The 14,778-nt window shown below is 40.1% G+C and overlaps 1 protein-coding gene across 8 annotated transcripts in view; it reads left to right on the top strand.

Moving 5' to 3' along the window:
• The window catches only part of slc35f4 (solute carrier family 35 member F4), an 83,653-nt gene extending 70,189 nt beyond the window's left edge, over positions 1-13,464 (top strand). For 2 of the 8 annotated variants that reach the window (XR_015513779.1, XR_015513782.1), the window contains exons 7-8: positions 11,752-12,283; positions 12,863-13,464. Coding sequence is in view for 2 of the 8 variants with exons in the window: in XM_087291049.1 (XP_087147175.1) it covers positions 11,752-11,993 (242 nt within the window). In the remaining 6 variants the exon portion in view is untranslated. Of the gene's footprint in view, positions 1-11,751 lie in introns of all 8 variants that reach the window. The other 6 variants (XR_015513780.1, XR_015513783.1, XR_015513778.1 and 3 more) reach the window with 3 other exon arrangements.
• Positions 13,465-14,778: the final 1,314 nt, after the last annotated feature.

The raw sequence follows: 14,778 nt of genomic DNA, 5'->3' as shown, positions 1-14,778 counted from the left end.
TGAGCCCGGGTGCGAGGTCCCTATCATCGCTGCTTGCAGCTTTAATTATTATTATTATTATTCTTTTCCGGAATGAATCGCGATTTTAAGGGGCTAAACATGCCCGAAAACTCACGAAACTTTGCACACGCCTCAGAAGTGGCGAAAATTTACGTTTATTATGGGTCTCGGAAGTGGGCGTGGCAAAATGACTCGACAGCGCCACCTAGAAAACTTAAACGGACGAGCCCCCGATCCACGAATCACGCACATGCACGAAAATTGGCACACACCTCAAACATGCCAAAACATACGAAAAAGTCTCTTGGAGCCATATGTCAAACCCAACAGGAAGTCGGATATTTTTAACTTCCTGCGGCGAAAAAGTGGCATTTTTGCCATTTTCAGGCGTTGTATTTTAACGAACTCCTCCTAGGGATTTTATCCGATCGACACCAAAATTGGGTTTTATCATCTAAAGGCATGGGCGATGTTAAATTGCGAAGCTTTAGAGTTTTCGTCGATGGGCGTGTCCGTGGCGGCCTCGCAAACTTTGACAATTCGCCACAAAACAGGAAGTCGTTATAACTCAGGCATGCATTATCCGATCTGCCTCAAAATTCACACGCTTGATAAGAGTCCTGACCTGAACACGTTTACATGCCAATATCCAGATACAGTTATAGCGCCACCTGCTGGCCACAGGAAATGACATGATTTTAAAGAGTCACAAACTCCTCCCACAAATTTTATCATATCAGCACCAAAATTTGGTGGTGTTATCTGAAAGCTCTAGCGATGTTATATTGTGAAGATCTAGAGTTTTCGGAGAATGGCCTGTCCGTGGCGGCATGACAAACCTCAACGCTTCGCCATGGAACAGGAAGTCCTTATAACTCAACCACACAAAGTCCGATCTGCCTGAAACTTCACATAGTTGATACAAGTCCTCTCCTGAACACATCCCCATAACAATATTGAAGTGGGCATGGCAAAATGACTCTACAGCGCCACCTATAAAAATTAAACGGAAGAGCCCCTGATCTACGAATCACGCACATGCACGAAAACTGGCACACACCTCAAACACGTCAAAACATACAAAAAAGTCTCTTGGAGCCATAACTCAAACCCAACAGGAAGTCGGATATTTTTAACTTCCTGCGGCAAATAAGTGGTATTTTTGCCATTTCCAGGCGTTGTATCTTAACGAACTCCTCCAAGGCATTTTATCCGATCGACACCAAAATTGGGTTTTGTCATCTAAAGGCCTTGGCGATGTTAAATTGCGAAGCTTTAGAGGTTTTGTCGATGGGCGTGTCTGTGGCGGCCTCGAAACTTTGATTCGCCACAAAACCGGAAGTCATTATATCTCAGGCATGCATTATCCGATCTGCCTCAAAATTCACATGTTTAATATAAGTCCAGACCAGAACATGCCAAAATCCAGTTGCAGTTATAGCGCCACCTGCTGGCCACAGGAAATGTCATGATTTACAGAGTAATAAACTCATCCCACAAATTTTTTCGTGTCAGCACCAAATTTGGTTGGTTGTTATCTGAAAGCTTTAGCGATGATATATTGTGAAGATCTAGAGTTTTCGCAGAGGGGCGTGTTTGTGGTGGCATGACAAACCTCAACGCTTCGCCATGAAACATGAAGTCCTTAAAACTTAACCACACAAATTCCGATCAGCCTGAAACTTCACATGGTTAATTAAATTCCTCTCCTGAATACATATAAAAATTAAACGGACGAGCCCCCGATCTACAAATCACGCACATGCACAAAAATTGGCACACACCTCAAACATGCCAAAACATATGAAAAAGTCTCTTGGAGCCATATCTCAAACTCAACAGGAAGTCGGATATTTTTAACTTCCTGCGGCTAAAAAGTGGCTCTTTTGCCATTTCTAGGCGTTGTATTTTAACTAACTCCTCCTAGGGATTTTATCTGATTGACACCAAAATTGGGTTTTGCCATCTTAAAGCCTTGGTGATGTTAAATTGCGAAGCTTTAGAGTTTTCATCGATGGCTGTGTCCGTGGCAGCCTCGCAAACGTTGATGATTCGCCACAAAACAGGAAGTCGTTATAACTCAGGCATGCATCATTCGATCTGCCTCAAAATTCACACATTTAATAACAGTCCTGACCTGAACAGGTTTACGTGCCGATATCCAGTTACAGTTATAGCGCCACCTGCTGGCTACAGGAAATGACATGTTTGACACTGTAACAAACTCCTTCCACAAACTTTCCCGTATCAGCACCAAATTGAGTGGTGTCATCTGAAAGCTCTAGCGATGATATATTGTGAAGATCTAGAGTTTTTGCAGAGGGGCGTGTCTGTGGTGGCATGACAAACCTCAACGCTTCGCCATGGAACAGGAAGTCCTTATAACTACACCACACAATGTCTGATCTGCCTAAAACTTCACATGATTGATAAAAGTCCTCTCCTGAACACATCTACATAACAATATTGAGTCAGTCATAGCGCCACCTGCTGGCAGAAGGTAGATTGGCTTATAACTCAACCACACAAACTCCGATCTGCCTGAAACATCACAAGGTTAATAAAAGTCACCCCCTGAACACATCTACATAACAACCAGAGATGTATAAAGTACTAGAGACCCATACTTAAGTAAAAGTACAAGTGCTTTATCAAAAATTGACTTGAGTAGAAGTAGAAGTGCTCTTTAAGCACCATACTTAAGTGGAAGTACAAAAGTATTCAACATTTTTTGTACTTAAGTATTGCAAGTAGTTTATTTCAAAATTTACTACTCAAGTACTGAAAGTAAAAGTACAAGTATTGTGTAATGTAGTTATTAAAGAAAGTAATCAAAATACACTAATTATTTTGTTTATTTTAAATATGTTTTTTGGGGTACTTGATTTAGCAGAACGAAAAGAAACATGGCTTATGATACTGTTTTCCTCTGTAAATAGTTTCTATGGTACAGGAACTCACATCGTCAGGCCCTTTTACCAGAAAATGCCTTCACTGATGAGATAATTCAGCATGTTCACTCACATACATACACTCTCTCTCTCTCTCTCTCACACACACACACACACACACACACACACACACACACACACACACACACTGCACTGCACACACCTAAATGTACACTCTCTCCCCACTCTCACACATTCATACACTCTCACACACACAGTTCTCTCTCTATCTCTCTCTCACACACAAATTTTTGTGAATTGTGGGGACATTACATAGGTTGCAATTGTTTTTACACTCTCTTTCTCTTACACACACACACACACACACACACAGACGCACACACTTTTGTTCTCTCTTACGCACACATTATTTACTCTCACTCACACACACACAAAGACACACTCACACTTTGGGAGTTTTGAAGTTTGATTGGTTAATACCACAATAAACAGGAGTTCTGTCTTCTGGAAGCACTTGTGAAACTAAACTAAACAAGCAAACTAAATCCTGCTTCACTCATTCACTTGATTTTGATTTTAATTAAAAAAAAACAGGAAAATGTGTATATTACTGTGTTAAATGAAAATCGGAAATATTATATGGCTTATGGCTATGATTTAGTATTAATTTTTATTTATTTTTATTATGTTTTTAATTAAATTGGTCTTACAGTTCATATTTTCTGTAGTATATTTATTAATTCTGGTACATTTACCATAAACCAACATCTCAACCATTTGGTAGAGGCTGATATTTTAGAAATAATGTGATGTGTTGAATAAAAATGCACTGATTGTGTTAACTAGCGACATTAGGAGTTAAGAAATACAATCAAAAAAATTCTATTGCTTTGTCTTGGTGTGACAGTTAAAGGGTTTTTTGTAATACAATTTTGTCCTTTAATACAGCAGTCAGATATACAAACTGTGCCCTCAATTTGACCTGCTCAAAGAAAACACTCTTTCTGGATGTATCAAACAAAACTCATTCACAGAAGACAGCACGAGCATTTACAGCTAATAAACTCATGTCAATATTATCCCGGCTGCTTTTTGAGCGCTGACAGGCGGGTCTTACACGGCTATGATTGGTTATTGTCCTCAACGGAAAGGGCTTTAGAAATATAAGCGCTGTTCACCCATGGCGGGAAAAATACGTGATTTTTCACAGGTAATAGACACAGTGGAGAAAACTTGCACATTAGGCATGCTCATGTCTGGATCCACAGCTTTAACAGCTAAGAAGAGGGGAAAAGTTACCTTACAAACTGGCCAGCGGGTCAAATGTCCAAAGTGAGAGAGCGAGAGATAGGCAGAGGTGAAGTTTTACAACATTCCTCCCAAATAGTAAACTAGCGGCTCATGCCGCCTCGTCCTCGCGCTTCCGTCCTTCGCCATAGTATTGCGACATCGCGCATAGGAGATAAATGACGTCATCACGTAATAAGTGGTTATGGTCTATTAATGAACTGATATCAATCATTTTGACACCCCTAGTAACGAGTAACGATGCAGCACATAAAAAATATATCGGAGTAAAAGTATTAAACTCATGGAAAATATGTACTTAAGTAAAAGTGGAAGTAGGACAAAAAAATAATACTCCAGTAAAGTACAGAAACTGCCTTTTAGTACTTAAGTACAGTAGTGAAGTAGTTCTACTTCGTTACTATACATCTCTGATAACAACATTGAGTCTGTCTTAGCGCCACCTGCTGACAAAAGGGAGTTTGGCTCATAACTCAGCCAAACAATGTCCGATCTGCCTAAAACTTCACATGGTTGATAAGTTTCCTCTCCTGAAGACATCTACATGCCAATCATGAGTCACAGTTATAGCGCCACTTGCTGACAGGAGGAAGTTTGGCATAGATCTGTGATTTTCTCAGATATTTTTAATATATCGGCTTAAATTATTACTGTTCGCTGTTCTCTGTCATCCTGATGCCACCGGGCGGCGGTGAGCCCGGGTGCGAGGTCCCTATCATCGCTGCTTGCAGCTTTAATTATTATTATTCTTTTCCGGAATGAATCGCGATTTTGAGGGCCTTACCATGCCCGAAAACTCACGAAACTTTGCACACACCTCAGAAGTGGCGAAAATTTACGTTTGTTACTGGTTTTGGAAATGGGCGTGGCAAAATGACTCGACAGCGCCACCTAGAAAAATTAACCGGACAAGCCCCCGATCCACGAATCACGCACATGCAAGAAAATCGGCACACACCTCAAACATGCCAAAACATACGAAAAAGTCTCTTGGAGCCATATCTCAAACCCAACAGGAAGTCGGATATTTTTAACTTCCTGCGGCGAAAAAGTGGCGTTTTTGCCATTTCCAGGCGTTGTATTTTAACGAACTCCTCCTAGGGATTTTATCCGATCGACACCAAAATTGGGTTTTGTCATCTAAAGGCCTTGGCGATGTTAAATTGCGAAGCTTTAGAGTTTTCGTCGATGGGCGTGTCCATGGCGGCCTCGCAAACTTTGACGATTCGCCACAAAACAGGAAGTCGTTATAACTCAGGCATGCATTATCCGATCTGCCTCAAAATTCGCACGTTTGATAAGAGTCCTGACCTGAACATGTTTACATGCCGATATCCAGATACAGTTATAGCGCCACCTACTGGCTACAGGAAATGACATGTATTACACTGTAACAAACTCCTCCTACAAATTTTTTCGTATCAGCACCAAATTTGGGTGGTGTCATCTGAAAGCTCTAGCGATGATATATTGTGAAGATCTAGAGTTTTTGCAGAGGGGCGTGTCCGTGGCGGCATGACAAACCTCAACGCTTCGCCATGGAACAGGAAGTCCTTATAACTCAACCACACAATGTCTGATCTGCCTGAAACTTCACATAGTTGATAAAAGTCCTCTCCTGAACACATCCCCATAACAATATTGAAGTGGGCGTGGCAAAATGACTCGACAGCGCCACCTATAATAATTAAACGGACGAGCCCCTGATCTACGAATCACACACATGCACGAAAATTGACACACACCTCAAACACGCCAAAACATACAAAAAAGTCTCTTGGAGCCATAACTCAAACCCAACAGGAAGTCGGATATTTTTAACTTCCTGCGGCAAATAAGTGGCATTTTTGCCATTTCCAGGCGTTGTATCTTAACGAACTCCTCCTAGGGATTTTATCCGATCGACACCAAAATTGGGTTTTGTCATCAAAAGGCCTTGGCGATGTTAAATTGCGAAGCTTTAGAGTTTTTGTCGATGGGCGTGTCTGTGGCGGCCTCGCAAACTTTGATGATTCGCCACAAAACCGGAAGTCATTATATCTCAGGCATGCATTATCCAATCTGCCTCAAAATTCACATGTTTAATAAGAGTCCATACCAGAACACGTTTACATGCCAATATCCAGATACAGTTATAACGCCACCTGCTGGCCACAGGAAATTACATGATTTACGGAGTAACAAACTCCTCCCACATATTTTATCGTATCAGCACCAAAACTGGGTGGTGTTATCTGAAATTTCTAGCGATGATATATTGTAAAGATCTAGATCTAGAGTGTCTGTGCGGCATGACAAACCTCAACGCTTCGCCATGGAACAGAAAGTCCTTATAACTCAACCACACAATGTCCGACCTGCCTGAAACTTCACATGGTTGATATAAGTCCTCTCCTGAACACATCTACATAATAATATTGAGTCTGTCATAGCGCCACCTGCTGGCAGATAGTAGTTTGGCTTACAACTCAGCCCCACAATGTCTGATCAGCCTGAAACTTCACATGGTTTAGTAAAATCCTCTCCTGAACACATCTACATGCCAATATTGAGACACAGTCATAGCGCCACCTGCTGACAGGAGAAAGTTAGGCATAAATCTGTGATTTTCTCTGGTTCTTTTTATATATCGGCTTAAGTTATTATTGTTCGCTGTTCTTTGTCATCCGGAGGCCACCGGCGGCGGTGAGCCCGGGTGCGAGGTCCCTATCATCGCTGCTTGCAGCTTTAATTAATTTTTATATTTCGTACTGTCCTTCTGTTACTATTCAAAGTGTTTAAACTGAAAGATGATAAAATGAGTGTTTAAATCTGACTTTTTTCTTATTTTGACACACTTTTTAGGGACCAAAATTTAATAGAAGTTTAAGAGTGCAGTTTTGACTTGGACCATCAAGCAACCCACATAGCAACATTCAGTTTAATAACAAATAAGAGTTCATATTTACAACCAGTTTGCACCAGCACAAAGTTATTTAAAAGTCACATTTGTGAACAAAATACAAGCAATGAAATGTATGAACAGTTATTTTGACAAATAAATGAAAAGATCAAGATTTGTAAATGCACACATCTGATAGATAGACAAGCATACGTTGCTGCTATTATGTAATGCAATCAGTTTCAGAGAGCATTTGTGCAATGGCAAACACTGTTTAAAGAAATAGTTCTAAGAATTGTTCTCCAAATAATTCAGACCATGAATCTCTAATGTAGAGAGTATAGTAATAAATACCTGTATATCTATAACAATAACAGTATAAACATATTTTCCAACTAACAAATACTGACAGAAAGTTCAGATATTTATATGTTTCAGATATTTGGAAAACAACTTTAAGCATATCAACTAAGCTAGCATAATGTAAGTAAAAAGGTATGTCTAGCTAGCTAATTTATTGCAATCTATCAACTTAGCAAAACTTATTTCTAACATGCTAAATTGCAATAAGCATGGTGGCTAAGTTGTTAGCATGGTCTCACAGCAAGACCCGGCTGGACCAGGAGGTGTTTCTGTGTGTGTTTGCTCTGGGTGCTCTGTTTTCCCCACAGTCCTAAGACATGTGATGTAGGAGTGTGAATGAAAGATGGTGTAGGTGTTTCCAAGCACTGGGCGTTGTACTTTCAGTACTCTTAAAATATTGATTCTAACAAACCATGGTACTCAACAAGTGGAACCTTTCATCAAAATCTCTGACAATTTTGAAAAACTTTTTTGATCCACTTGAAATGTGGACTACTGTATGCCCCTAAAACAGGTAGTGTATCCTCGCCTTAGCCTGTAGCATGATGACATACTGGATCTGGTATGTGCATGTTGCGAGGGGTTGTTTTGCCTGAAATGTGAATTGTTTGTATTAATTATTAAATTACCCATTATATTTTGTATTATTAACATCTACACATACCCCAACCCTTAATCCAACCCTCAAAGTTATTAATGCCCACACACCTACCCCTAACCTAAACCAAACCCACACAGTTATTAATGCCCACACCCACCTTGACCCCTAAACCAAACTCTCACATCTATTAATGTCTACACCTACCCAGACCCTAAACTCAACCCTTAGTTATTAATGACTACATCTACCCCTATCCTAAACCCAACCCACAGTTATTAGTCCACAACTCCCCTGACCCTAAACTCAGCCTCACAGTTTTTGACTACACCAAACCCGACCCTCCCTAAACTCAACTCTCACATTTAATAATGTCTATACAACTAACCTTTCCTAAACCCAACCATCACAGATATTAATGTCTACACCTAATAAGATCCTAAACTCAACCCACACAATTAATGTCTACACCTACCCCAACTCTAAAGTCAACCCTCACATTTCTTAATGTCTACACATATCCCTACTCTTAACAACCCAAACTTAACCCAGCCCTCAGTTAGTCATGTCTACACCTAGCCTAACCCTTAACAACCCAATTCTCAGTTATTACTGTCTGCACTTAACCCAACCCTTAACACCCCGACCCTAAATTCAACCTTTACAGTTATTAATGTTTATACCTATTCCAACCCTAAACTTAACCCTAACAGTTATTACTGTCTACATCTTCCCCAACCCTTACAGTTATTAATGTCTACACTTATTCCAACTCTAAACCCAACCCTCACAGATATTAATGTCTACACCTACTCCAACCCTTAAGCCAACCCTCACAGTTATTAACGTCTACACCTACTCCAACTCTAAACCCAACCCTCACAGATATTAATGTCTACACCTACTCCAACTCTAAACCCAACCCTCACAGATATTAATGTCTACACCTACTCCAACTCTAAACCCAACCCTCACAGATATTAATGTCTACACCTACTCCAGCTCTAAACCCAACCCTCACAGATATTAATGTCTACACCTACTCCAACTCTAAACCCAACCCTCACAGATATTAATGTCTACACCTACTCCAACTCTAAACCCAACCCTCACAGATATTAATGTCTACACCTACTCCAGCTCTAAACCCAACCCTCACAGATATTAATGTCTACACCTACTCCAACTCTAAACCCAACCCTCACAGATATTAATGTCTACACCTACTCCAACTCTAAACCCAACCCTCACAGATATTAATGTCTACACCTACTCCAACTCTAAACCCAACCCTCACAGATATTAATGTCTACACCTACTCCAGCTCTAAACCCAACCCTCACAGATATTAATGTCTACACCTACTCCAGCTCTAAACCCAACCCTCACAGATATTAATGTCTACACCTACTCCAACTCTAAACCCAACCCTCACAGATATTAATGTCTACACCTACTCCAACTCTAAACCCAACCCTCACAGATATTAATGTCTACACCTACTCCAACTCTAAACCCAACCCTCACAGATATTAATGTCTACACCTACTCCAACTCTAAACCCAACCCTCACAGATATTAATGTCTACACCTACTCCAGCTCTAAACCCAACCCTCACATATATTAATGTCTACACCTACCCCGACCCTAAACTCATCATTCACATTCATTAATGTCTACACCTACCCAAACCCTTAACAACCCAAACCTCACAGTTATTAATGTCTATACCTATTCTAACCCTAAACTCAACTCTCACAGTTTTTAATGTCTACACCTATTCCAACTCTTAACCCAACCATCACAGTTGTTAGGCAAGGCAAGTTTATTTATATAGCACATTTCATACACAGTGGTAATTCAAAGTGCTTTTCATAAACAAGAATAAAAAAAGACAAGTATAAGAAAGTAAAAAAACAAATAATAAAAATGATTAAAAACAGGTGAAAATGTGTTAAAACAGGTTATAAAAGAATGAAAAAGAAAAGAAAGACATAATAGTGTGATCTGTTGGACGTAGCACAGTGCTCATTCAGTAAAGGCACAGCTAAACAGAAGTGTTTTCAGTCTTGATTTGAATGTGCCTACTGTTGGATCACATCTGATCATTTCTGGAAGGTAATTCCAGCAGCGAGGGGCGTAGTAGCTGAAAGCTGATTCACCCTGCTTTGACTGAACTCTTGGATTTTCTAGTTTATTTTATCCTAAAGATCTGAGTGATCTGTTAGGTTTGTATTCAGTGAGCAAATCTGTAATGTGTTGAGGTCATTTAGTTATTTATAGACAAGTAATAAAATTTATTCTGAATGTAACTAGGAGCCAGTGTAAAAACCTGAGGACAGGTGTGATGTGCTCTGATTTTCTGGTTCTGGACAGAATCCTGGCTGCAGCATTCTGGATGATCTGCAACTGTCTGACTGTCTTTTTGGGAAGGCCAGTGAGAAGGCCATTACAGTAATCCACCTTGCTGCTAATAAAAGCATGAACACGTTTCTCTAAGTCCAAGAAACAAAGCATCTATTTCTTGCAATGTTTTTCAGATGATAGTGTGCTGATTTTCTTACTGCTTTGACATGACTATTGAAACTCAGATCTGACTCCAGAATCACACCAAGATTTTGACCTTATTTTTTGTTGTTTGACCTTTAGAGTCAAGGTACGCATTATTAATTTCTACACCTAGCTCAACCCTTAACAACCCAACCCTTAGTTATGACTTTTTATTCTTATTCCAACCCCTAACAACCCAATCCTCACAGTTATTAATGTCTACACCTTCTCCAACCCTAAACTCAACCCTCACATATATTAATGTCTACACCTATCCCAACCTTTAACAACCCAAACCTCACAGTTATTAATGTCTACACCTTCCCCAACCCTAAACTCAACCCTCACATATATTAATGTCTACACCTATCCCAACCTTTAACAACCCAAACCTCACAGTTATTAATGTCTATACCTTTCCCAACCCTTAACCCAACCCTCAGGTATTAATATCTACACCTATCCCAACTCTTAACCCAACCCTCAAAGTCATTCATGTCTACACCTAGTCCAACCTTTAACAACACAACCCACAGTTATTTCTGTCTACACTTATCCCAACCCTTTACAACCCAACCCTGAGTTATTAATGTCTGCACCTATCCCAACCTTTAATAACCCAACCCTCACTGTTATTAATGTCTACATCTTGTCCAACCCTTAACCCAACCCTCACAGTTATTAATGTCTACACCTTTTCCAACCCTAAACTCAACCCTCACAGTTTTAATGTCTACACCTATCCCAACCCTCACAGTTAATAATGTCCACACCTACCCCGACCCTAAACTCAACCCTCACAGTTATTAATGTCTACCCCAACCCTCAGTCATTAACGTCTACACCTATCCCAACCCTAAACCCAATCCTCACAGGGGCATGTGCATTACAATGTCCACTACATAATAGGCCAGATCAAGTATGTTATCACGCTACAGACTGCAGTGAAGACATCTGGAAAACAGACCTTAACATTTGAGCTCAAAATGTTGTCAAAAAGACATTTCATCAGCTGAACAACATACTGATCCCGCACACCCTCAAGTTCATTCCTAACAAAAACAGGCATTATTTTTAGACATTTTTATTTTAAACATGATTTTCTCTTTTTTTTTTAATTTCTTTGTTCGGTGATCAGCTATTGATGTGCTGAAGCATGAGGTCATCTTCAGCGTGGTGCGTCTGGCTGCCACCTGCATCATCTGCCTGGGCTTCCTGCTGCTGCTGCTCCCTGAGGAGTGGGACACGGTTACCCTGCGCTTCCTCACCACCCTGGCCGACAAGAAGACGGAGGAGCATGGAGAAGAGCTCACAGAATCCAGCGTACACACGCGCAGCCGAAGTAGAGCCAACGGTGCCGTATCCATTCCCTTGGCATGACCTTTGACCTGTGAATGAGTAGCCAGCGATCAACATAGATCCAGCAGTTTAATTGTTTTTTAGAAGGGGGGGGGGGGGGGGGAGTAAGAGAATAGTGAAGCAAAGGAAGGATGGTGTTTCTTTAATAATAATCAATCATGTCGCAAAGTAAAAAATGAGAGCATGCTGTCCTATGGGTCTCATTTATAAACATGGCGTATGCACAAAACTAGGGTGGAAACGTGGGTACTTCTCACGCTAAGGTTGTGATTTGTCAAAAACAAACCCTAAACCTAACTTGATGGGAGGCTGTAAGTCAATGGTCCCAAACTTAATTCCTGGAGAGCCACAGCTCTGCATAGTTTAGCTTCAACCACCTCCAACTCGCACCTGCTTGATAGTCTCTAGGGCTGCAGCCAAAACTGCTCACTACCAAGTAGGTACTGCATTTGGATTTAAACATACTACTCGGCAGTTTGAAAAGTACGTTCTATACAGTATAAGCAGGTCAGGGTTGGTGTAGACAATAAAAAGCCAGTGCAGAGCAATATGAATGGAATCCGGATGTACTACATTTGCCGTTTTGTCATGGTCACATGACCTAACCGTGTCAGTTGCATCGCTTCACTCCCATTCATGAGTTCTCTTGTGGGGCATCATGGGATAGTGCAACGTGCATGGATTCTTCGGAAGTAGTAGGTCATTCGGGTACTTCTCACATACTGTTTTTTTAAATTTTAGTAATTTGGACATACTCCTCAGCTCACATACTGATTTTAGCGTACTATATAGCATGGAAGTAAACGGTTTCGGACGCAGCCTAGTAGTTTGGAACACCTTGACTAGTTGGATCAGCTTTGTTTGATTAGGGTTGGAGCTAAACTGTGCAGAGCTGTGGCCCTCCAGGAATCCAGTTTGAGACCTATGCTGTAAGTAAACATATTTAACTTAAGTATACCCTATAAGCCATTATCAATAATAAATACATTCAAACTTATTCTGACGTACGTTAACTTTTAGGATGGTCTCTACATCAATTTTTATAAATGAGACCCCTGCTCTTTATTAGAGATTTGAGTGCTCTGAGAATAGCGTTTTACTGGAACGGGGATATTTACTGACAGTATTTTTTAATTTACAATCTAAATCTAGCATTATCTTCCCTGCCGTTTCTATGGGAAGTTACGCATCCATTCCATAGAAATGGACTTTCAGACTTTGGTCTCCTATTGCACGCCAGCCCTGCACCCCTGAACCTCTCGACTGACCCTCCCCATGGAATGTATTCTGTGAATATAGACTCTGTCAGGGCCAGTTCGGCTCACATGAATGCATTCAGAGATCGGATATATATGTCTATGAAATATGAGGAATATTTGCATTGTATGTAGTAGTGTAATATATGTAGGAGAAATATAATATGCTTTAATGAATAAGCTTTTCTTTTCCTTTTATAATAAAAGACAAAAATAAAGATCTACTTTGAAAACGTGCCTGTCATTTTGTTATTGGACTATTGGAGGGTATATAGTGCAAACATCACATTCTGCACAAGAAATCTTATTTTAGATATTTATGGACAAGCCACACTACTCATAATCCTGAAGCGATTTAATTATTAAAGTCACCATTATATAAGACAGTGGTTCTCAAAGTGGGGGTCGGGACCCCCCGAGGGGTCGCGGGGCAATGAAAGGGGGTCGCCTGGTGATTTCCAAAAATCTATTTATTTTTATTAAACCATAAGAATTAACATATTTTATCCATAACTATACTGAAAATAAAAATAGTCGTTTATAGTTACTATATACTTTATAGTTACTATAGTAGCTTATAGTTACTAGTTCTATTTGAATGCGACCCCTGGGGTAATAACATTATATTAAAGGCAGCAATAGCGTCAGATGCATTTTGATTTTATAACATCAGGTTAAACTTTCTGGCACATTTAAAGCACTGACACAAATTTAATTGGTGTGTTTGCGTCATTGCATGCAAGGTTTTTGTATTTATAACCACCTCAGAGGATATTGGTGGTCGCGAGTCACTGGCATTGTTATTTTGGGGGTCGCGGGCTGAAAAGTTTGGGAACCCCTGATATAAGAGACATAAATTAGAAAGCCTTCAAAACGAAATATGATGATCTCAATATATTATGTTGTTACCTGCATGGATATTTCATCATACATTCAAAAGACTGTTCAAAATTGAAATACATTTTAAAAGAATTGCACCCCTTTGAATAGTTTAAAAATTTGCTGTTTATGTTCTCATTCTCTGGCCATTTAAGATGTGGGTGACTTAATTTTGATACATTAAAGAAGTCTTTTGACTAGGAACCTGGTTATTCATAAAATGCAAGTCAATGGCATTCACAATTTTGAGTCAGAAACATGTACAGGTACAAAAAAAATCAACATAAAAAAATGATGACTTTCTTTCTTCAGATGAACACAATTACTGTTATACATTAAAACCTTTTGAGACCATTCAATACCATTGGTTTAGTTGTGCAAACTAAGTAAGGGGCCTAGTAAGGTCTTCCTGTGGGTAAGGTGAGGCCAGTCCACATAGGGCTAGAGTGGGCATAGCGAGGACTTCCTGGGGGCCAAGTGGCACCACTTTTCAAGTTATCCTGAAACTCTTGAGCAACACCTATTCTGGTCAGGATCATTTTGAAAAACTATTGATCCACATCAAATGTTAAATACTGTACACGAAAATGCCAGGAATGGAGGGCAAATTCTGTCTTTAAAATGTGCAGAAAGGGTTCAGACCTTCACCCCATTCTCTATAGCTTTGGTGG

The sequence above is a fragment of the Danio rerio genome, chromosome 17 (assembly GCF_052040795.2).
Source record: "Danio rerio strain M-AB ecotype USA chromosome 17, GRCz13ab, whole genome shotgun sequence".
In the NCBI taxonomy this organism is placed as follows: domain Eukaryota; kingdom Metazoa; phylum Chordata; class Actinopteri; order Cypriniformes; family Danionidae; genus Danio; species Danio rerio.
Note: the sequence above shows the minus strand (reverse complement) of the source record. Positions and strands in the feature narration are given on the sequence as shown.